This window comes from Impatiens glandulifera, chromosome 1 (assembly GCF_907164915.1).
Source record: "Impatiens glandulifera chromosome 1, dImpGla2.1, whole genome shotgun sequence".
NCBI lineage: Eukaryota > Viridiplantae > Streptophyta > Magnoliopsida > Ericales > Balsaminaceae > Impatiens > Impatiens glandulifera.
In genome coordinates, this window is record NC_061862.1 from 85,896,824 (window position 1) to 85,922,620 (window position 25,797).

General features: G+C 34.6%; 2 protein-coding genes across 2 annotated transcripts; one reads left to right on the forward strand and one right to left on the reverse strand.

The window, feature by feature from the left end:
• Positions 1 to 674: 674 nt before the first annotated feature.
• Positions 675 to 1,611, forward strand: LOC124922004 (membrane protein PM19L-like). The gene is made up of 4 exons (XM_047462717.1): positions 675 to 871; positions 942 to 1,161; positions 1,228 to 1,273; positions 1,359 to 1,611. Exons 1-4 carry the CDS (start codon positions 742 to 744, stop codon positions 1,434 to 1,436), a joined length of 474 nt encoding a protein of 157 aa, XP_047318673.1. The 5' UTR covers positions 675 to 741; the 3' UTR covers positions 1,437 to 1,611.
• Positions 1,612 to 2,240: 629 nt separating this feature from the next.
• Positions 2,241 to 4,766, reverse strand: LOC124919165 (myb-like protein X). The gene is made up of 4 exons (XM_047459333.1): positions 4,512 to 4,766; positions 3,420 to 4,141; positions 3,241 to 3,342; positions 2,241 to 2,577 (listed from the first exon to the last, which is right to left on the reverse strand). Exons 1-3 carry the CDS (start codon positions 4,582 to 4,584, stop codon positions 3,250 to 3,252), a joined length of 888 nt encoding a protein of 295 aa, XP_047315289.1. The 5' UTR covers positions 4,585 to 4,766; the 3' UTR covers positions 2,241 to 2,577; positions 3,241 to 3,249.
• Positions 4,767 to 25,797: the final 21,031 nt, after the last annotated feature.

The following is a 25,797-nucleotide window of genomic DNA, read 5'->3' on the forward strand; positions in this document are numbered from 1 at the left end:
TTTCCGAAATGAATCTAGAAAACATCAAAATAATAACATTATGAATGATACGCATCGCATGACTACGATCATTGAAAGATCGATTTATCTTTAACCAAATAATCCACTAAAAAATAATTAAGATGATAACACAATTATGTGGGTCTGTCATATTAGTTGCATCAATTCAAATTTATCAAAAAATACCTAAATACTTGAGAATCACCCAATTAATCCCAACGATATTCCACAAAAGACTACATATACTAGCCACCATCGACAATTAAATTTAGAATTATTTAATAATAAGTTATAATATCAAAAAAATAAAAAAATTGTTTTGAGAATTTAGAACTTTAACAAGGTTAGAATTTTTTTTGGTTAGTCTAACATTGCACTAAAATATAATTCTCAAAAAAATATTATTTAATATTAAAATGAGGGTATGCTAAAATACATTTTCTATCTATTTTATTATCTATCCACTTGCAAAGAATATTTGTTTCTTGTTGTGAAATTAAGAAGCATAATATGTTGCTGCCTTGACTAAAATATTAAAGCATCATTCTGCCTTGACCCTTTCCAACCCACCAAGAGTATGGAATCCCTTTTTCTCAAGGCTCAGCTTTGCAAGAAAAGAACATTCTTCAGCTTTTTAAGGCCTCCTTTCATTCTCATTCTGCACCAACAACAGATTAAAAACACTTTTACTTCAATTAGCTAAATTAAACCTAGTTAATTGGTCGGAGAAAGATCATAATAATGGCTGGTAATGCACAGATGAAATCTTATGCCTCAATGCTCTTACTTCTCAATTTCTGCATGTACGCCATTGTTTTGGGCATTGGTGGTTGGGCCATGAACACAGCCATTGATCATGGCTTCATCATTGGTAAGGATTAATTAATCATATTTCACAATTACAATTAGAATTAATTCTTCTGCAACTGTTGCATATGTAGGTCCTGAATTTCAACTTCCAGCACATTTCTCTCCGGTATACTTTCCAATGGGAAATGCAGCCACCGGATTCTTTGTCCTGTTTGCCCTTATTGCGGGAGTTGTTGGTGTGGCCTCGGTTTTATCAGGGTTCAATCATATTCGTTTCTGGTCCAATGACACTTTACCGGCTGCTGCTTCTGTTGCAACTCTAGCTTGGACCCTTACTCTACTTGCCATGGGGTAACACAAAAAAATAAACATTTGATTGATTATCAATTAATATCTAATTTAAACAAAATTTTGCAGATTTGCTTGCAAGGAGATTGAATTGCAGATTAGAAATGCTCGTTTGGTAAGTAGTAATTAGTTCATAAGCTAGTTCTATGATTCTATCTTCTATGAAATATAAGTTTCATGATCTTTTGTTTTGTTTGCAGAGAACAATGGAAGCTTTCTTAATCATTCTATCGGCTACGCAACTATTATACATTGTCGTCATACATGCACGACACTAAGTGACATCGAACAATGAACATTAACGTTGTTGTATATTCTTTGTACAAAGAAAAAATAAAAGCTAATTAAAAGAGTGTTGATTGTGTGTTTGGATTGGTGTGAAAATTTGATTGCATTTGTGTTCAACCAATATGTAATTGTTAAGGATTGATTCTTCTTTACTTTTTGTGTGTTTGGATTGGTGTGAAAATTTAGTTGCATTTGTATTCAATGATATGTAATTTTTAAGGATTGATTCTTCTTTGCTTTTTTTTTTTTTTTTTTTTTTTTTGTTAAAAATATATATATACATAACACAATTTTCAAAAACTAATTGATATTTATGTATTATCAATTTTAACTTAAACCGTCTTAAAAATAACCTTATTTGGTATTATTTATTTAAATAAAATCTTATAAACTCAACACATCTGTATTTATAAAATCAATGAAATATTAAAAATAACATTTAAAAAAAAAAAATTCTATATGAAAAAAATCAACATCTTTGTTTAAAATCAATGTCTACAAATAGCAAATACTATGTTGAAGCTGGAAACATTATTATTATTATAATTATCAAAAACATTGAACCCTGTGCCAATCAGAGACAGCTATTAAAAAAATCTGCAACTAAATGACAAAAATGGGGATAGAGAAATACATCATTAAATCCATGTCTGTAAAAAAAATGGATTTACAAGAGAAGACAATGAGATCCAGAAAGGAACTGTTAATAATTTTCTGAATTAAGTCTAAACCACATCTTGATAGAAATATGTTTCAAAATGAAGCTATTAATTTGCAAAGGAGGAGACAATGCAAGTAAAATAACCATAACTTAATTGAGACATGCCAAGCATCGAATGTTCCGAGATCAAACCATAGTTCTATATCACGTACATATTTCTATCGATACAGCAATCCATTTGTAAGTAAAATGATAATCGTAAGTTCGTAACACACCAAGCGAACGAATAATAGAAACAAAATGTCTACAATAAAAAAACAAAAAAAACAAGTAGTAAATAAGATGATTGCTTGAGCAAAGCCTTTCATATAAACACTATTGGCTACCAAAAAAAGAAGACAAGCAGCAGCAGATTGTTGTTCCTTCACTCGATCGATGACTTGTACATCCAATTCTTCTTGCTTTTGTTTCTGTGTACAAGAAAACAATGAAATTAACCATAAATCATAAACAATGCCACTATTTTACATGAGTTTTGATATAATGAAGAAGGCCAAAATCATATATTCGCCCGAGATATTCAAACAGTCATTCTATTTCTATAACCGCTAAACTGAGACCTCATTTGAGCAAGAAGTTGCCCTCCAACATTTTTATTTTTGTCAATGCACGACATTTTGAAAGGTTGGACCTTGTTTGATATGGCCCCATTTTGAAACACTTTTTGAATCTGGATCTGGATCTAGACGAGATATTTGACAAAAAAAAAAAGAGATTCCAAATAAATTAAATGATTGTCTCATCTAGATCAGGATCCACATCCAGACTAAAAAGTGTTAAAAATGTGCTTAATTCTATCAATTCTAACAACTAAAATATTAAATACTAAGAAATTTTTAGACATTTTTAACAAAATAACAAAAAAAAACCACTTTTTGCATCAAACAAGATTTTCTAAATAAAGAAAACATTATTTTGAAATAACCCCACATCAAACAAGCCTTGTCTACCTTCTTTTGTTACTTGTTTTGAAGGGTGGGACAAACTTTATCATTTTTCATCAAACTTTGAAAAAAGAAATACAAAAATTGAAGGACAATAATATGTTTGGAAATCAAAATGGAGTTGCATACCCAGCATCATTATCTATTTGATCCGCCGAATAGCTCAAACAGTCCACAGCAACTTGCCCATGAAGTTCTTTGCAACACTTTCGGAGGTGAATTCTCCACTTGCTACAAGATAAAAAAACACAAATGAGTCCAGCATGATGAAATCAAGAAACATGGAAAAATAGAATAATTAGTCTTACCTGTCTTTCAACAGATCCAGCTATAACAGTGGACTGATAATCTTTTCCTTTGTGCTCCCGAGAAGAAGTTTCAATCGTGTTTGAAACAGACTGATCAATTTTCAGCTTAGATTCAGTAGCTGTATTGGTGGCGGTGTTCTCTTCAAGTACAATATATTTTTCTTCACCCATCTCCTCCTCTACCAATGAAACCAATATATTTTGGTTTATAGAAGTGGAGGAAGAAGGATCCGTAACCAAATTATTACCCACCTCTCCTTCTTCAAGATCAATCTGGTCAGCATAATTCTTCTCCTTCTCATTTTCTAGTGAATTATGATCCTGAAATGGCGGCACCACTAAATCAACAGTTGAAGATGGTGTTACTGTAACTTCCAAGATTGCAGCAGCAGCAGCAGAAGCAACAGCAGAATCTTCTACACCCAGTAGTAGTTCAGGAAGATCAGACGGGTTTTGAGGTATGATTGGATCATTTGATTCTATCATCACTATGTTTTTCTCAATTGAATTCGACTCATCATCAGAACTACTTCCACTACTAGTACCACTACTTCTACTGCTTGAACTGCTACTAGAACTCTTATGAACTTTATCCACATTTTCATTCTCAGATCGAACAGAAGATGGGTTTTTGTTCTTCTTCTCAATTTCTCCTTCTGTGATTGAATGGTATTCATCACTGTTCCCAGACATTTGGGAGCTAACTTTCAAATCACCAACTCCTGCCATGTTTAGATTCAGTTGATTCTTAAGAGCTTTTTACAGTTTCACCCACAACAAAACCAGCCGCAATAAAAGAAAAGTAACCTAAAATTCATTCATCACATGCAGAGTGCAGATAGCAGACCATTGATTAGATACTATACCTTATACAGATTTACAAGAAGGGTATATTAAGATTGATAGTTGGATCGACATACAACATAGAGAAGAAGACAATATCTGAACTATCTATCTATCTATCTATCTATCTATCTATCTAGCGGCCAGAAATTCAATTCAAATCAAACTAAAGAACAGATTGTGGGGAAACCCACCATGCGAATAAGTAATTAAGAAGATGGGTATGGTTGAAAAAAGTATATTATATACCATGAGGAGGATTTGAAACACCCTTTTCCTTCTTTCTCCTTGCTGCTTTCCTCTTCTTCGCACCTGACGGCATGATTAGATCTAGTGGGGATGAGGAATCGAATCGGGGCAAACCAAACCAAACCAAACCAAACCAGATCGGGAGAGAGGCTACTCTGGTTTTGCTTCTGTAAATTGAAAGCTTCTTCACAGCACACCAGTACCACTCAGTACTCTTCTCTTTCTTGAATGGATGAATATTTTTTGAAATGCAATACCGGGGGGGCCAGAAGATAACACCTGTTTGGACAGTGATTTCAATTGTTTTAGATTTGTCTTTTATTGAATTCAAATCCTCCTTTTTTCCTTACCATCATCAATAATCAATTTCCTTCCTTTTTTACCCTTTCTTTATGGGATTCTCTTTAATTTTAATTACTTTTTTTTTTTCTTTTTAATCTCTTAAATATCATAGTACTAAAGCAAATAAAACTCTTTTTATTTAACTTCAAATAATTTATAATTCTGTAAAAATAGATTTTCTATTTGCTGATATGGAAATTATTACCTATATTTAGAAGCTTTTATATATTATAACTTTTTTTTAAGTGATTTATTGGTTTTATGGTAATGAATGTTTGAAAGTAAATATTATATGGTTTATGTAATTTACAGTGATTTATTTCTTTATAGATAAATAGTTGAATAATTATATAAAAAATATATATTGGAAAAAATGAGTAAGAATAATATATAATTCATTTTATTAGAAACTTTCTCTCAAGTTGTTGTCTTTTGATATTTTCTATTTTTATTTATTTTAAACTTTAGTGTTATCGTTTTATACAATTTACTGTGCGATTTCTCTTCTATGTCTAGACATTATTCATTTGTGTATGGACGAGGAAATCGAAATGTAAGAGCACACATTTTCAATAGTTATCCTTTTTTTTTACAATTGATTGCGGACTTTTCAAGTTGTATAATAACATTTACAGATCAATAACTACTTTTGATGAGGTTACTCTGGTCCAAATTTTGGACTGCCCAATCTCCGGTAAAAAAATAGAAAAAAGATTTGTTTTACCCTATGTCTAATATAAAATATTGATAAAAAAATGTTTTTGGTATTTAATCCTATGTTTTTGGTACCGATATGAATGGTCATAGGAAGCACAATTCGGACTTGAATGACTATGGCTGTGCAGTTGAAAATGTTATCATTCATCCACATTTTTGTGTAAGAATTTCCTTCATTTACAGTTTCATTTGAGATGATTTTCTTGCGAACAGTTTTGAAGCAATCTATGCAAAGAAGTTCAAAAACAACATACATTACACCACGCCTAACTCCAATTGGAACTCCGAAAATGGCATCCACAAATGTATCTCCAGTCAGATATTCTGCTGTAGTATCCCCTCAGCTAACCTCAGGTGCAACATCTCCTGTTAAATCTCAACATGGTTCAATGTCTTCATGGACAACGTTGTGAGGCAGAGATTCTGCGCTCTAAGGCTGAGAGACTGCGCTCTGAGGATGCGAGACAACGCTCTGAGGCTGAGCGTGACCAAGCTGAGCGTGACCAAATGAGGAAAGAAATGGTTCAGATGAAGAATCAAATGACAATAATATTATCTATGTTTCCCGGTGGCTTCCCTTCCCGTCCTCCCCCTCCTACTTGATTGGTTATTGTATTGTATTGATAATTTGATTTTTGGATTATATAAATATTTAATATTGTTTACAAGTATATTAAAAATTTAAATAAAAACAATATATATAGAAACATCTGTAACGACATTGACAAAGTGAGAGCCATTACAGATATTAATACCAGTAACGATTTTATCAAGAGCCATTACAAATACTAATATCAGATACTAATACCAGTAACGATTTTGTCAAGAGCCGCTACAGATACTAATATCAGTAACGATTCTGTCAATAGCATTACCGTTACTCTATACGAGTATCTGTAACGACTCTCCCTTTGAGAATACCGTTACATATACTCACTAGTAATGATTATCTCAGTGACAATGCTCTTACTGATACTTATATAGTAACAATATGACAATCGTCACTAATATTAGTATCAGTAACGACATTATAGAGCCGTTACTGATACTAACGTTCATTTCTATAAAGATTGGTAACGACATTATTCACCGTTACTGAAAGTTATCAGTAACGACTTTTAGAGTCTTCTGTAACGACTTTAGCCCTTAATGATACTCCTTTTTTCTACTGGTGGGTGTTTCAGTTTATTTTTTATTCGCTATTCTCTTCCACTAAAATAAATAAATTTCAAGCTCGTTCCACACTTTGTGCGTTTTTAGGTTATCCATAATTTACAATAAAAATATGATTTCTTGATTTACAAAACGTCAAACTATTTTATGACGTTGCAATACAGAAGCTAAATATAGGTAGTCGTGCATGTTGTGTCTAAATTTTGTTGGCTACAAAATCTTCTCTTAGAGGCTTAGAGCTATATTGTGTGATCTTAATTAAAGGCTACTATTGTTTATTGTGACAACAATAACCCTATTCACCCATCCGAAAATCATATTCAACACTAACCCACGAAACATATTGAGATGTACATACGTTTTATCTGTGAAAATGTTGCTTATAAACACTTACAAGTGCTTCATGTAGTACTATCTCAATATCATATTGTAGAAATTTTAATGAAAGATCTTTCACTAATTCTCTTTGAGTATTTTTGAATTATAGTTTCAACATAATAAGTATTCTCTCCCAATTGAATTGTAGGGAATAGAAATTAATATTCTATAATGGGGGTGGAGACATATATAACTCAACTAGTAAGAATCACAAGTTTTCACATTAGAACTATTTTATTTTATATAATTGGTTTGATTTTTTATTCATAACTATATAGCTAGAATAAATTATTGTGATTTATCAAGAGTACTGAACTATTCTAGATTTCTTTACTTTTTATAACTAGAAGCTAAATTAACGATTATAATATATTATATAACCAATATTACATATAATATTTTTTTATAAATTATAAACTCAAATTTGCAATACACTAATTTTCTCAAAATACATTAATTACTCATGATATCCTTTTTTTTAATTAAATTATGAATAATTGAACTGCTCAAAATATTACAAATTAAATTGTATGTTAATTTTTTTAATTGTGGAGCTGGTGAAGATGTATATGATGGAGTTTGGGGGCCAAGAAAGCGAGTGATAGGGAATGATCATAACCCTCACATGATTCAAATTTTCTATGGCCCAACAAAACAAAAACCTACAATAAGATTTTTATTTATTTTTGGAATGAAGCAAACAACAATCAAAAAATACAATGATAAATTATAATAATATAATGCAAAACAAACACCCGAAGCTAGACTTGTGAGCTAACAATATGAAGTTTATTATTTTGATTTAGCTTATTCTGTTTATTTGTTAATGGTTAACACATTAAACTTAGAATCTATTTAGTTGATTCAACTCGTTTGTTAATAGATGAAGCATTATAAATTGATAATAAATAAATAGACACAAAGGTAATTATTCGGATTTGATTTAGTTTATTTGTCCAAATTGTTTCAATAGAGCTTATTTGTATATATATATATATATATTAAAGTTAGTAAGAAATTTTACAAATATGATTAATTAATGGATAAAGTAGAAGAGGATTCTATGATGAATCTCATGACTCATGAAAGTGAGTGAAAGGTGTGTGCCATGTGTCCGCACCAAACAAATGTCACACCATAAAACAAATTCTCGTGTCTGTGTTATTGATTATTCGTGTCACACACCTCATTGCCCTTTCTTTTTCTTTGTAACTTTATTTTATTATAAATCAATTAAATAACAAACAAGTTTCCACAAAGTGCCAAAATAAATAATTAAAATTTATTTTTACAAAATGACACAAGAAAATTATTTTTCTTTGTATGGGTCTCTATTATTATTTATTAATTTAAATTAGTTATTTTTTAGAGAAAAAATAAGACAACACTTACACTATATTTATACAAATTTTTTTATTTAAGTTATTATAATAGATTATATTGGATAGAGATTTATATTACTATAATAATGAACTTACTTTTTTTCATATGTATCCACTGTGAATACTGGATATTAATTTATAACAAATGATAAATGAAGCGATTGGGGCAGTGACTTCCTACGTGGCGTGAAGTTGTCTTATTCTAGCCATGAGCAGGTTTCAGAGATTGTCGCAAATTACATTTGGCGACCGACAACAAAGCTCTATTTTGAGATTGGTATAGACAAAAGCATCAGTCAACTGCACCTTCAACAGACTTTGCTCATGCGTAATCTTTATAACATGCGACACGGGTACTCAATTAAATCGATCTTTACCCTCTGGTCGAGCTTCTTTCCGATCCTCTCACTTCGTTCGAGTGACTCCGTTCCTCTTCTCTTCGAGCCAAGCTTCAAGGTTCGGGTTCTGAGTCAAACAAACAAACTGATAAAACATGTGAATGAAGATAGATTGATCTCCCTCTTCTCCACCAAGCACGGAAGTTTAAGGATAATTGTCGGTGACTACCTAAAGAAACTCCGATTCGATCCGCCCCCGGCTGGTTGGGAGGCATCTACCTCATCCCGATCACAAGGAGAGGTTCACCATGATGGGGGGTACTTCTTTTTTCCCAGCATACAATTGCTTCATGGGGAGTTAGCCGCACCCACAAATGATATAAATACTACTGTTGCGTTGGCTTTACTCACATCAGTGGCATATTTCTATGCGGGTCTTAGCAAAAAAGGATTGGGTTATTTCGCGAAATACATTCAACCAACTCCAATCCTTCGTGAATAAAAATAAAAACAAAAAAAAATTAAACAGTGCGCCTATTCGTATTCCCTTTCAAACCCTAACCTTCCACTTCAAACCTAGCTCCTTCCAAAAAATCCATTGTAGTCAAACCCTAGCAGCCCACACATCCATTGTTCGATTTTCTTCCGCTTCAAACAGCCTGTGCGATCAAACCCTAGCAGCCAACACATCCATTGTTCATCTTCCTTCCGCTTCAAACAACCCACGCGATCAAATGTTCTCCTTTCTTCGTTCTCCTTTATCCATTTGATTTCCGTTCTCCTTCTCCATTTGATTTCCGTTCTGTGCGCTTCAATATGGTAAACTTAGTCATCCTTCTTTACTTTAATGCGAAATTGAGTGATGTAGTCTAACTTGCGACCTTCTGTGATTTTAGGATTCAAATAAACAAATGATCATCTATGATGCTTAGAAAAACGAAGCGAATGCAAAGAAGGACGAATTGAAGAAGATGAAGACAACGAAGAAGATAGTGTTTGAAGTTGAAAAGTAACAAATGTTATGATTCCTCTTAATGTTATGATTTTATATTAAATTGAAATACTGGAATGTCATGATTTTATATTAAACTGGAATATTGGGATTTTTTTTGCAGCGTTAAGGTATATAAGAGGAAGACAATGAAGAGGAAGTCTGTGAAGAGGAAGTCTGACAAGGTTAAAAGATAACAAACGAGATATTGTGTTGTCATATTTTATTAACCGCGTTGTCATATTTTATTAACTACATTGTCATATTTTATTAACTGCATTGTCAGGTTTTATTAATTGCGTTATCATGTTTTATTAACTACGTTGTCATGTTTTATTAACTAAGTTGTCATGTTATTTGAACCGCGTTGTCATGTTTATTAGCTGTGTTGTCATGTTGTTTGAACTTCGTTGTTATGTTTTATTAACTGCATTATCATAATTATACTCTTTTTTTATAGTGTGAAAATTGTTATGCCCAAACTCATCTTTTTCTGTTAGGAAAGTCTAGTAGGGTCAAGGGTGCAATTCTGGAATTGTTCACCCTTATGTATTTATTTATGGGTCATTTTAGGAAGAGACTTGTATTATTATTACTAGGGACTGAAATATAAAAAGGCTGTGCTAATTATATTATGGGACAGTTTGTAGAAAGACCCATGTAGAAGAGGCTCACAATTATGCTTAGGAATAGGCTTGCTGCTACTAGGCAGAACTGGAATATAATTTATATGTGTTAAATTATATATGTAGTCCAGATTATATAAGGGACATAGGATACAAGAGGCTGATAATTTGTACTTAGGCAAATTTTAATTAAAAACAACAAGTTGCATGGACCCATGTTAGGGGACCCACTAGAATTAATTAGGATAAGTTTAATCCTAATTAATTCCCTCATTAGTCAATAATTAAACCAACTTGCCTATTAATTAAATTGGACACATGGCATCCTAAACACACTCCACAACAACCATTTGCATGCTTTCCATTTAGCCTAGCTGCATGCAATCCACCTTGCATATCAGCCCTTTAAATATAACCCTTAGCCATTTATTTTCTTCCTTAGCAAATTTCAATTTCTCTCTCTATAAGCCAAATTTAGGATCTTTGAAGAGAAGCAAGAGCAACCCTAACAAATCCTATCTTCTTATCCAATTCCGAAATTAAGGCAAGTTTTTCTCAAAATCACTCTTAAAACCCACACATAGCTATTTATATCAAGTACTTTCTGCCCAGATTTTATATATGTTTGAAATATAGGTTTTTATGGCTTAACATGGGTTTTATGTACAAATCTGGTTTATAAACATACTGTTTTATCAAGCATATCAATAGTCATCATCTTTTCAAGAAAATAATAGGGTTTCTTGATTTGTTAAGTATAAACTTTCATAAAACAGAAACCCTTAAGTTTTATGCATACATGGGCACATACTATGATGGATGAATGAGTATTGACGGATAAGGGAGGAGGCTGGCTGGCATGAGCTCTAGTCAGCCAATTCCACATGTATTGGCTGAATTTATTATGGGAACAGAATATTTAGCATGAGCTCTATTTATTGCTGCCCAACCCAACGATGGTCCAAACAGGTTTAGGGCTTTTAGGGATGGACTCCTAATTGTGCCTTTTCCAAATACGACTCAAACAGATTCCTAACCTTCAGGATCAGCTCTGAATGGTGTAGGGTCAAACATGGCTCAAGATGTTACTGTACAGGCCCATTAACTCATATTTTATAAACATGCATATGGCTTTTTATGGACTGATCATCTCTTTGAAAGTATGAATCTTTTATGCATACAACTTTCCCTTTTAAAAGCAAAGCATTTCAGCAGGTTTTACATTAATTAATTACTTGCTGAGTCTTTAGACTCATTATGTTGTGTGTGGTGTAGGTACCCAGCCTTAGCTTTTGTACACTTGAAGGAATGAGGCTTGGAGAGGTGCAAGTTGTGGGAGGAAGTGTGGAAGGAGGGACCGAGGCTGTAGATTTACTTGTCTTTTGTATCAACACTTGGCTTTTATTTTGGGTCCTTTCTTGCTGTCTAATGTTGCATGTGTCTAATACTTGTACAGAAACATGTTTGCATGATGGGTTATAGGCCATCCTTTTGTAGTACTTGTGGCTGTTTGATGCAGCATGTATATATAAAATATATTTTTGAACAGAACAGGTGTATATGGCTTCATCTAGGGCTCTTAAAGTTAAATATAGATGCATGTTGAGTAGTAGTTATTAATATATGAGCAGGGACGTCTCAGAAGGTATCAGAGCAACGGTCCCGATCCTTAGCACTTCCACACTCCAGCTCCTACAGTTTCATCTCCAAGATCTCGCCTTCAAATGTTTGTAAGTTTTATGTGATTAAATATGATATTAGGATCGATGATAGAGAATAAGAATTCAGTGTATATGGTTTGAAAATATGCTAAGATTTTCTTAGGGTCTATATGTGATTTTAGATCTAAGATAATGGGGAAAGCTGCCAAGGCCCAGTCTTCATCATCTTCTGCAGCAACAGAGCAAGATCAGAATACACTCTTGACAGGATTAATTGAGACCTTGAAGGAGCAGAATCGTCTTCAAGGGGAGCAAATGAGGGCAATGTTTCGGAATAATAATCATAGTAGTACTCACAACAACCAGGAGGGAGGGCAAGCCCCTGCGTACAAGCAATTCATGACCTTTAAACCAGCTGAGTTCAAGGGCAGTTCAGATCCTATTGTTTCTGAAGAGTGGGTACAGGCTATGGAAACTATCTTCGAGTTAATGCAGATTTCAGAGGAGGAAAGGGTCAGGTGTGCCACGTTTATGCTGAAGGATGACGCTAGAATTTGGTGGAAGGGTGCTAAGGCAGCGCTTGATCTTAACAATATCTCATGGGAGGAATTTAAAGAGGTTTTCTATGGCAAGTATTTTACTTTGAGCACAAGAAACAAGCTAGCGCAGGAATTTCTGGAAATTAAGCAAGGGGATTCTAGTATTGCAGATTATGTGAAGAGGTTTGAAAGAGGTAAGTACTTTGCTCCAATGGTGACCTGCAACACTTCTATGGAGCTTAATCGCTTTCTTGAGGGCCTTAATCCTACGATCCGTATGAATGTGAGGCTTAGTAATCCTTCCTCTATGCGAGAAACAATTGATCGAGCTCTAATGGTGGAGAAGGACAGACAAGATATCATTAAGGAGGGCCAGGCCAAGAGGGGCAGTTATCAAGGGAGGGAGTTTCATGGTCCAGCAACAAAGAGGCCTTTTAATCCGTCATTCAATCGAAATACCTTGTCCCAGTCATCTTATAATCAGGCTGCTCCTTCCCAGCATTCTCAACAGCCAAGGAACTTCTTCAACAACAACAACAACAATAACCAAAGATTTTCTCAAAGGCCCCAACAGTCACAACAGTCAAAGAGGGTTCAACCAGCTGGATCAGTATCTTCAGCCAAATCTTCCAACACTCCAATTCTAGTATGTACCATCTGTGGGAGGACTCATATAGGGAGCTGTATGCAAGGGTCCAATGTTTGTTTTATATGTAAGCAGCGAGGGCACTTCCAAAGAGACTGTCCCAAGAAGAATGAGGTTGCACCAGGGAGAGTTTTCTCGATGACAAGGGAGGAGGCCGACCCTAAGACCACGATCATTACGGGTAATCTTCTAATAGAAAATATTTTAGCCAACACTTTGATAGACACTGGAGCAACACATTCTTTTATTACTACATGTTTTGTTCAAAAAGCTGGTTTAAAACTTGAGGAGTCTTTGATGGCATATAGCATATCATTTCCTTCAGGCTCTCACCTGAATTCTAATAAGATTATTAAGGCCTGTCCAGTTTATAATCAGAACCATAAGATGTTAGCAGATCTTGTTGTAGTAGATATGGTAGGATTTGATGTGATCCTAGGTATGGACTGGTTATTCCGACATGAAGCGCAGATTAATTGTAATAAGAAGACAGTGGTGTTAACAGATCAGTATGGGAAGACCTTTCTGTTTCGTACGAGTCCAGATTTTAAAAGGCAGCAACTGTTTGTGAAAAGAGCCACTCGGGTGATGTCTTATAGTTGTGCTATGGTAGTTGGGCAGAAACTTAAGTTGGAAGATATTGAAGTAGTGAGAGATTTCCCTAGTGTATTTCCGGATGATATTTCAAGTTTGCCGCCAAAACGTGATGTGGAGTTCTCTATAACTTTGAAGCCAGGGACACTGCCAATTTCAAAGGCGCCTTATCGCTTAGCTCCTACAGAAATGAAAGAGCTGAAAGATCAATTGCAAGATTATTTGGACAAGGGTTTTATCCGCCCAAGTGTGTCTCCATGGGGTGCACCAGTCCTTCTTGTTAATAAGAAAGATGGGTCCAAAAGGTTGTGTATTGATTATAGAGAGTTGAACAAGGTGACAGTTCAGAACAAGTATCCCTTACCCAGAATTGATGACCTGTTTGATCAACTTCAAGGTGCTGTGGTGTTTTCCAAGATTGATCTGCGTTCTGGGTATCATCAGTTGAGAATCAAGGAAGAAGATGTAAAGATAACCGCATTCCGAACCCGCTATGGGCATTATGAGTTCTTGGTTCTGCCGTTTGGACTAACCAATGCACCAGCTGTGTTCATGGAGCTGATGCATAAGGTATTCCATTCGTATTTGGATCAGTTCGTGGTGGTTTTCTTAGATGATATATTAATCTATTCGCGTTCGGAGGAAGAGCATAGGCAACACTTGGCTATAGTTTTGCAAGTCTTAAAAGAAAATCAGCTGTTTGCTAAGTTAAGTAAGTGTGATTTCTGGCTCAAACAGATTGCTTTCTTGGGGAATATTATTTCAGCAAAGGGGTTGGAAGTTGACCCATCAAAGGTGGAAACAGTCAAGGAGTGGGCGACGCCAAAGAATATGACTGAGGTGAGGAGCTTTCTTGGATTAGCAGGCTATTATAGGAGGTTCATCAAGGGCTTTTTCAAGATAGCACTGCCTCTTACAACTCTAACGTGCAAGAATGTGAAATTTGTGTGGTCTGATGAATGCGAGACAAGTTTTAATAAGTTAAAGCGGTGCCTAATTTCTGCCCCAGTGCTTACCATTCCAGAAGGAGTAGGAAACTTTGTGGTTTGCACAGATGCATCAAAGTGTGGTCTAGGAGCTGTTCTTATGCAAAACGGGAATGTAGTGGCTTATGATTCAAGACAACTGAAGATTCATGAAAGGAATTATCCAACCCATGACTTGGAATTAGCTGCTGTAGTCTTTGCTCTTAAAATCTGGAGGCATTATCTTTATGGTGAGAAGTCTCAAATATTCACGGATCATCAAAGTTTGAAATATTTATTTTCTCAAAAGGAGTTGAATATGAGGCAGCGGCGTTGGCTGGAACTGGTTAAAGATTATGATTGTGAAATCGTTTATCAACCGGGGAGGGTCAATGTTGTAGCTGATGCCTTAAGCCGTAAGTCTGGTTCGCTTAATCAAATTACTGCCCAGTCTGACCTGATTCAGGAGTTTGAAAGATTAGAGCTGACTGTGATTGAGCCAAGGCAGGAGTGCATTCTTGCAACTCTAGCCATTGTTCCTGATCTTGTGGAAAGAATTAGGTTGGGACAAGCTGATGACCCACAACTCACATTATGGAAGCAAAGAGATGAGAAGCGAGAGACACCTTTGATAGCACGAGGAATAATCTGGTGTATCACAGGAATCGATTATGGGTACCTTCAGTAGGTCCTTTAAGGCAAGAATTATTGGTTGAAGCACACACTACTCCATATTCTATTCATCCAGGGAGCACCAAAATGTTCAAAGATCTACAAATGTTGTATTGGTGGCCGGGTATGAAGAGGGATATCATCAAGTACGTTAGTGAATGCTTAACTTGCCAGCAAGTTAAGGTGGAGCGTCAAAGGCCTTCTGGACTCCTTTGCCCACTGCCCATACCTGTTTCGAAATGGGATGATATTGCTATGGATTTTGTGGTTGGGTTACCTTTGACCTTGAGGAAAATGAATGCCATCTGGGTAATAGTTGATCGTCTTACTAAGTCAGCACACTTTCTTCCGGTAAAGACAACTTTTTCAATGAATCAATACGCAGAGCTGTACTTACAAGAGATCGTTAGACTCCACGGCATTCCGACCAGAATCGTGTCCGACCGAGACCCTCGTTTTACCTCTCACTTCTGGGAAAGCTTGCACAAAGGTTTGGGGACAAAGCTAGCATTCAGTACTGCCTTTCACCCCCAAACAGATGGCCAATCAGAAAGAGTAATCCAAATCCTAGAAGATCTGCTAAGGACATGCCTTATTGATTTTGGTGGTGATTGGGAATCAAGGCTGCCATTGGTAGAGTTTGCCTACAACAACAGCTATCAATCTTCTATTGGAATGGCACCCTTTGAAGCTCTCTATGGGAAGAAGTGTAGAACTCCCCTGCATTGGGATGAAGTTGGGGAAAGGGTGTTAATAGGGCCTGAGATCGTTTCCAACACAGTTTCCTTAGTCAGCAAGATCAGAGAAAGATTGTTAACCGCTCAAAGCCGGCAGAAGAGTTATGCAGATAAGAAGCGCCGGGACATTATCTTCAACAAAGGAGACCATGTGTTTCTTAAGGTATCTCCTTGCAAGGGTATCATTCGGTTTGGAAAGAAGGGAAAATTGAATCCAAGATATATAGGGCCTTTTGAGATTCTTGAGGCAGTTAGTGAAGTTGCATATAGATTAGCATTGCCTCCGAGCCTTTCTGCTGTTCACAATGTCTTTCATGTGTCCAACTTGAGGAAGTACATTCCTAATGCCAACCATGTGATTCAGTATGAAGAAGTTCAGTTAGCAAAAGATCTATCTTATGAGGAGAGACCAACCCAGATCCTGGCCAGGCAAACCAGGAAGTTAAGAAATAAAGAAGTAATTATGGTCAAGGTGCTTTGGCACAACAGTTCAGTAGAAGAGGCCACCTGGGAAGTAGAACAAGATATGCAGCAGAATTATCCTAAACTGTTCCGTAAGTAAATTTTGAGGTCGAAATTTTTATAAGTAGGGTAGAATTGTTATGCCCAAACTCATCTTTTTCTGTTAGGAAAGTCTAGTAGGGTCAAGGGTGCAATTCTGGAATTGTTCACCCTTATGTATTTATTTATGGGTCATTTTAGGAAGAGACTTGTATTATTATTACTAGGGACTGAAATATAAAAAGGCTGTGCTAATTATATTATGGGACAGTTTGTAGAAAGACCCATGTAGAAGAGGCTCACAATTATGCTTAGGAATAAGCTTGCTGCTGCTAGGCAGAACTGGAATATAATTTATATGTGTTAAATTATATATGTAGTCCAGATTATATAAGGGACATAGGATACAAGAGGCTGATAATTTGTACTTAGGCAAATTTTAATTAAAAACAGCAAGTTGCATGGACCCATGTTAGGGGACCCACTAGAATTAATTAGGATAAGTTTAATCCTAATTAATTCCCTCATTAGTCAATAATTAAACCAACTTGCCTATTAATTAAATTGGACACATGGTATCCTAAAAACACTCCACAACAACCATTTGCATGCTTTCCATTTAGCCTAGCTGCATGCAATCCACCTTGCATATCAGCCCTTTAAATATAACCCTTAGCCATTTATTTTCTTCCTTAGCAAATTTCAATTTCTCTCTCTATAAGCCAAATTTAGGATCTTTGAAGAGAAGCAAGAGCAACCCTAACAAATCCTATCTTCTTATCCAATTCCGAAATTAAGGCAAGTTTTTCTCAAAATCACTCTTAAAACCCACACATAGCTATTTATATCAAGTACTTTCTGCCCAGATTTTATATATGTTTGAAATATAGGTTTTTATGGCTTAACATGGGTTTTATGTACCAATCTGGTTTATAAACATACTGTTTTATCAAGCATATCAATAGTCATCATCTTTTCAAGAAAATACTAGGGTTTCTTGATTTGTTAAGTATAAACTTTCATAAAACAGAAACCCTTAAGTTTTATGCATACATGGGCACATACTATGATGGATGAATGAGTATTGACGGATAAGGGAGGAGGCTGGCTGGCATGAGCTCTAGTCAGCCAATTCCACATGTACTGGCTGAATTTATTATGGGAACAGAATATTTAGCATGATCTCTATTTATTGCTGCCCAACCCAACGATGGTCCAAACAGGTTTAGGGCTTTTAGGTATGGACTCCTAATTGTGCCTTTTCCAAATACGGCTCAAACAGATTCCTAACCTTCAGGATCAGCTCTGAATGGTGTAGGGTCAAACATGGCTCAAGATGTTACTGTACAGGCCCATTAACTCATATTTTATAAACATGCATATGGCTTTTTATGGACTGATCATCTTTTTGAAAGTATGAATCTTTTATGCATACAACTTTCCCTTTTAAAAGCAAAGCATTTCAGCAGGTTTTACATTAATTAATTACTTGCTGAGTCTTTAGACTCATTATGTTGTGTGTGGTGTAGGTACCCAGCCTTAGCTTTTGTACACTTGAAGGAATGAGGCTTGGAGAGGTGCAAGTTGTGGGAGGAAGTGTGGAAGGAGGGACCGAGGCTGTAGATTTACTTGTCTTTTGTATCAACACTTGGCTTTTATTTTGGGTCCTTTCTTGCTGTCTAATGTTGCATGTGTCTAATACTTGTACAGAAACATGTTTGCATGATGGGTTATAGGCCATCCTTTTGTAGTACTTGTGGCTGTTTGATGCAGCATGTATATATAAAATATATTTTTGAACAGAACAGGTGTATATGGCTTCATCTAGGGCTCTTAAAGTTAAATATAGATGCATGTTGAGTAGTAGTTATTAATATATGAGCAGGGACGTCTCAGAAGGTATCTAAGAAGAGGAAGTCTGACAAGGTTGAAAGGTAAGAAATGAGATAACGTGTTATGTTTTATATATTACATTGTCATATTTTATTAACCACATTGTCATATTTTTAATACTACGTTGTCATAATTATACTCTTTTTTACCGTGTTAAGATATCTAAGAAGAGGAAGTTTTCTCCACTTTCCGCTTCTTCAATTAATCAAACAAGACGGAAATCAGTTATTTTTAAACATCCGAACCTCCCCAAAAGGCTTTGTCAAACTAGTTCGAGAACTCTCGAATGTTTAGAAAGAGGCTGCAAAGACCATTGGTTTTGGCTCCTTACTTTCCTTGGGTATCTCAAGATGCCCTTTTCAAGTATCCTGTCACAAATTACAAAATTTCGATGACAGAAGGAGTGCTCTTATATTGAGTAATGAGGAATTATTGAAAATCGACGAGGAGGATGTTCAGTGCATGTTGAACCTCCTCTGATGCGACGTTGAAATAATAGAGTCAATTAGGCAGAACTCTAATGATGGACTAGAGTACTTCTAAATTCTCAAGGCTTTGATGTGAAGATGGGTTGTGAGTGAAATCAGAGATTCTCCTGCAACTCTCTTCATGACATAGAGAATTTTAGCAAACACAAATGAGGATGATAACTTCAAACGTGGCTTTATTGTATACGTCGTATCTAGCTTTTTGTGGACAACACAAAATCCATAGTGCATGTAAACAACAACTTATGTTCTTAAATATTAGTAATGACATGCTATGAATATACTATGTTGTCATGTTGTATGAACTTCGTTGTCATATTTTTTAAACTACATTGTCATGTTGTTTAAAATGCATTGTCACGTTTTATTAACTGCATTGTCATGTTATTTGAACTGTGTTATCATGTTTTATTAATTGCGTTGTTCAGGTTGTTTGAATTGCGTTGTCATGTTGTTTGAACTGTGTTGTCAATTTATTTGAAATGCGTTGTCATTTTTATTAACTGTCTTGTCATGTTTTATTAACTGCGTTGTCATGTTGTTTAAACTACATTGTCATATTTTATTAAATGCGTTGTCATGTTATTTGTACTACGTTGTCATATTGTTTGAATTGAATCCTCCTGTTTATAAAACCGTAGGTTCAAAACCCTTAAATCATTAATTGATGTTGATAGAATAAAGAACCTGAACTGGTGCAAGTTCACACTCAACGGACTTCTTGAGAGTGTGAATAATGACAGACGGATGAAGTCTCATAATACCACTAATCACTAACATTTTTATTGGTAATTGATTTATTTATGCATAAAATTTCTCTTTATGTTGAGAAAAGATCTAATATAAACCCATGATAAAAGAAGATATAAAGATAAAGTGGTAAAAATAATAAAGAACACAAGATATAACGAGGTTCGGCCAACAATGCCTATATCTTTGGAGAGTCGTCCATTCTATTGATTTTCTATAGAATAATGATCCAAGTAACCCTAGGTTACAATGTCTCTATTTATAGGAGTACAAAAAAAGCCAAAAAGATTAAACTACTACTCCTAAGCCCAATAAAGGTTTAAAACCCATTACAATATATAATCTCTAATTAAATATGAGCCTAAAACCCAACAATCTCCACCTTGAGCGAATACCGTGCTTATTGAGATGTGATGAATAAATTACAAATTCAACAATCTCCACCTTGACGAATTTCACGTCCCTTAGGAAATACACGAGTCATACCCATCAATCACCACCTTGACAAAGTCAATCCATCAAGAAATAAGTGTGTTTAGCTCTTCAATCTTTACCTTTGCTCGAGCCATTCACGAGATAATTTTTTGTACCTTCACTTCCACTCAAGAGCCCTTAGAACCGTATATCGCACCATCAAAAAGTTATAAGTCACACATCAATCTTCACTACACGAGATAAATCAGTATACCTCCACTTCTGCTCAAAAACCCTTAGAAGATAAAATCATAGAGTTATAACACCAAGTAAATTTGGGTAACCACACTATTTCAATGACGAGAGACATTCAACAACTCTTCCCAATCTTCGTTCATACTCGTTGACATATAAGGAAACTAGAATTAACAATTCTTTATTATGTCAAAATAATCTTTACCTTTGTTTGCCACAAACCGAATGTCTTATTTTTCAAGTCCAATAATCGATTTAAATAAAATACCGAATAGACCCAAGACGAACTTTCATCATCTACTTTTTTAGAATCAGATATCTATCGAAAACTGAGGACACCCAAAACAAACTTCCATCGTCTACTTCCTCAAAATAAGATATCGATTGAAAAACGAGAAGACCCAAGACGAACCTTTATCGTGTACTTCATAACAAATGAATTAGGTTATCACGATATATTTTTTTCTCAGGCTCAAGATCTGACAAAGCATTTGTCACCCATCTTGACTTGAACATTATACACTCAACCAACTTGAACCTCATATTTCTTCTTGAACAAAATAACTTGTAATTTACTAGTTTCTTGAATCCAAAAATTACTAGCAATCCAAGAATATTATTTCAAAATTCACTATCTATCTTCATTTGTCTTCACCAATTCTTCAAATGATCATCTATAGTTTTTTTTGAAAGAAATCGAATATCATTCCATTTGAATTGATCGAACCTCTCATATAGTCCCTTTTTCATGACTAGGAATCCCATTCAAGGTATCAATCATCTCATTAATAAGATGACAAATCAATTATCTCATTCATCTAAACTATGATTCACAATATATAAACAATTAAGATAGATTAAAAGAATTAACAAAATAATCACCTTCAAATTAATCGAGTCTCCCATCTAGCCAATTTTTCATGACTATGAATCCCACTCAAGGTTTTATTTATCTTCTCACATTAGAAAATAATGCGATGATTTCTTCTTGGTTCATTTGAGTTGCTCTCAAGATGTTTCTACCTCAACTTATAAGTGTCTTTCACTAGTCTTCATCTTCCTGGTCTTTCATTCATATTGTGTGTTACTGGAATTGTGTCAATCCTTAATCACCCGCCAACTCAATGCAATCTTGTAATTTGACTTGAAGGATTACCCTATCAACATGTGGACAACGTTGTTATTGGTAAACACCATTTTGATAACAACTTTCCATACTCGATCATGTTTTTTTAAAGTGTAAAGCACATAATATGACCACCGTCTTCATCTTGATTAAATCTTCCAATAAGATAAAAGGTTATAACCAAAAAGATACAAACTTTTTGGTCCCAAATAAAACTAAAATTAGGCAGACACTTTAAGCCCAGTAAAACAAACTTCGAGACATCCAAACTTTAATCCGACCTTTGAAAAGTAGAGGAATGAGTTACCTACCTCTCGACAAAATCTCAGGGCAATCAGACTTTGTTTGAATCTCCGATCGTTAGTTTGATGAACTCTGCGCGATTGTAAGCGAAAATCTACTGTTAGATTTTCTCTCTACCTCTCTTTTAATTTTTGACTTCTTCAAAAACTATTTTTTAAAGAAAAATATCTCCAAACTTATTTTAGCCAGGAATTTCTTCAAGTTAAAGCCCTCAACATAGTGAAATAATGTCACTCATGTGTTCCAAGACAACAATCAGTTATAATCAAGCCTCCAACTATTTTTTAACAAGCATAAAGATGTATCGTTTGTTCTCCACATCTTCTAGCCAAATCCTGCATAGAAAAATCTAATAAACCATACATATGATTAGTGGACCCTCAACTCATACCTTAGAAATTATCATTCTTGGTAGAACCATTAAGGCATTATCACCCACTTGACAACTTCGCACCAGCACTTACCGAGATTGCCAATCAAAACCTACTCACAAAGTTTGATGTAAATCCAAATATTTCCCTTATACACACATATCAAAACCACACTCTTGAAAACAAACCTTAAAGCCACCTGCTTTAATTAGAAAACCCTTTACATGTTGCATCAATTGTTTTCCATAATCTACAACATCGAATAAGCACTCCACCTTCCTTTTCAACTATAATTTTCAATCTCCATATTGAAAAATATCAAATCTCTTAGAAGATAAATCACAAATCTTCATCTACGAGAAATTTAAGTCAAACAAGCCTCAATACAAATCCAAGATCAAAGCAAACAAAGCTTAAGAACTTAATTAAAATCAAACAAGGATTTACTTGTAAAAATTGAAATAAAATAGACCTTAAACCTATTTTGTGAAATCAAACTAGACTTAAAGAAAAAGTCTTAGTTGAAAAAATCTTAGTTGTTGACCGTTTCAAAGATTATTGACTCATTCTCTCCATATATATATATATATTATATTATATCATAATATCTGTATATATGGAATATATATAGAGATATATATTTTCCTTTTTTATATTTTAATAGATGACAAATTAAAATAAGTTAAAAAGAATATACCTCATCTTCTTCATTTTGGTGTCGCTGCTTACACGACGACTTTTTGTCACCTGCACCCATTGGCGCCTTCGAGAAGAACAAAAAACCCATTGTCTTATTCTCTCTTCTTCTCAAGACATCGTCACCCAAAACTAAGAAACGACCGTTGACATCTCCTTAGCAATTGAAGATTTCGACTCAAATCTTCACAACGACTAATTCTTCTGCAATCAATGTCGTTTTCTCAAACAACCAACAATCTTCAACAAAAGCACAAATATCCAACAACTTTTTCAATGATGGTTAGAGTTTTTATCATATCTTCATAAACAAATTATGATAAATATTCTCAAAACATGCTCCGATACCACTTATTGAGAAAAAATCTAATCTAAACACATGATAAAAGAATATATAAAGATAAAATGGTAAGAAATAATAAAGAACATAAGATATAACGAGGTTCGGCCAACAATGTCTATATCCTCGGAGAGTTGTCCATTCTATTGATTTTTCATGGAATAATAGTCCAAGTAACCCTAGGTTACAATGTCTTTATTTATAGGAGTACAACAAAAGCCAAAAAGACTAAACTACTATTTCTAAGCCCAATAAAGGTTTAAAGCCCATTACAATATGTAAACTCTAATTAAATATGAGCCCAAAACCCAACACTTTGACACTTAATAATTTTTTTTCTAGTTATGCTACAAGGACATGATAAAAGATTATACTTCAAGAAATAATTATAAGAGATAGTTCCCTGTTTTGTCATGTTGGGATGACAAGATGATAAATGATAGAATACAGATCAAAAAAGGGGATGGGAGGGTTCAGTCGAGGGAGAGTGATTGATAGATATCTACTTCCGGTTGTGGAGACTGTGAAGAATAAGGAGAACGCACATGATCATTTCTTAAATGAGTGTTTGAGTGTTAGTGCTGCTTCGAGTGTTGGTACTGCATAGAAGAGAATGACAGATGCAACACTCTAGTTGTCAAGGGCTAAAACAGAGATGGTAAATGTTGCTAAAAACTTACTTTACATCTTAACCTTCAATACTACAAATGTTGCATCGTGCATCAAGCCCTTGATCAACACAATCGTAGGTAGTGATCTATTGAAGAAAATGTTCCCAGAGATGCTTGAATAGGGTGACAATCAAAGCGCTGATAATTAGGGTGACTTGCTTGAGCTTGAGCCTCAACAATCACCATCAATACTAATTGAGCTCCAATAAACTCATCCCCATGAAACTGCTCCTCCCCATGAAACTACGTTATCAATCCGTGAGCCTGAGCCTAATTTTGTGGAAATGTCAGACCGCCTCAAGATACTCGTTAGAGTGAAGAAGAGAACTCCCTATCTAAGAAGAAAACTTTCACACTACCAGCGACGTTGCGATCTTCATATGTCACAGAAAAGTCGGTGAATGTCAAACTGGTTGTCACTCAAGAGCAGGATTTAGATCTGATACTATACTCAAGCGACATTACGAGCCTATCACGTAAGGTGTTACATGCAATGCATCAAGGTCAGTGGCTAAACTACAATATCATTGATATGCATGGGAAATGGAAATGAATGTAGATGCACAATCAAATTAGGCTAGCACTAGCAAACAAAATATATTATTTTCATCCATACACAATGTAAGTTATACTCCATACTCCAAATATCATTTCTTTTTATTGTACCTATATGGTTTATAACATATTGTTCATATTCCACATGGCATCTTTGAATGTTCAGACAATTTATATAATGATTCACTATCCCATGAAGTTAAGGCATTCAACATTACACTTCAAGACCTCGATCGAGCAGACCTTTTTAAGTGTTCTTATTATATGTGTTGTCATTTTTATTAACTACGTTATCATGTTTTATTAACCGTGTTGTCATGTTTTATTAACTACATTTCATGTTTTATTAATTGTTTTGTCAGGTTATTTGAACTGCGATGTCAGGTTATTTGAACTACGTTGTCATGTTGTTTAAACTGCGTTGTCATGTTTTATAGGATAAATGACGAATTTAGGATTATTGTTGGAAAGTTTTGTCAAATTAAGAACTCTCATAATTTTTTGTCGTTTTAAAAACTATAGTTATAATATTTTATTATATTTAAGACTTCTCACTAACGGTGTTAATTTATGTAAAAGTCTGTTAAATTATTTAGCATATTATTATTTTTATTTAATATATTTTCTTATAACTCATTAACATTTACAAGTCTTGAACGCACTCCTAAATTCTTTAATATTCATTTCTCTCTCTTTCTCCATTTCCAATTACTTCAATGACATTATCCTTCCCGCTGCCACAATGTATTGATTCTTTAATTAATTATCTTTTTAGTTCTTCAAACATGTTAAGTTGTTAAGGGAGATATTCTTCTTCCCTGGATAGAGAAAATCATCTAAATGCAAAAATCTTATCAAAAAATTGCAATGCAGATTAAAACTTCTCAAAAACAAGCAATCCGACATGCCTATAATTCTTCGTCAAAACGGTGCTCTTCTCCATAGAATTGATCATTATCATCTCCCAATTTTTCATGTAATTTAAATACCAATTGATCTTAAAGAATCTGACCAGTCAGGTGATACAAGTGTACAAGGTGTGGGAGTTGAATCTCGGTAAAATATCTTAAAGCATGCTGGAATTATGGGTCGGGATGTTGATTCCAATGCCAATTTCTTAATCCAAACAAAATTTTTGATCCAAAATGATCCAGACTCGGAA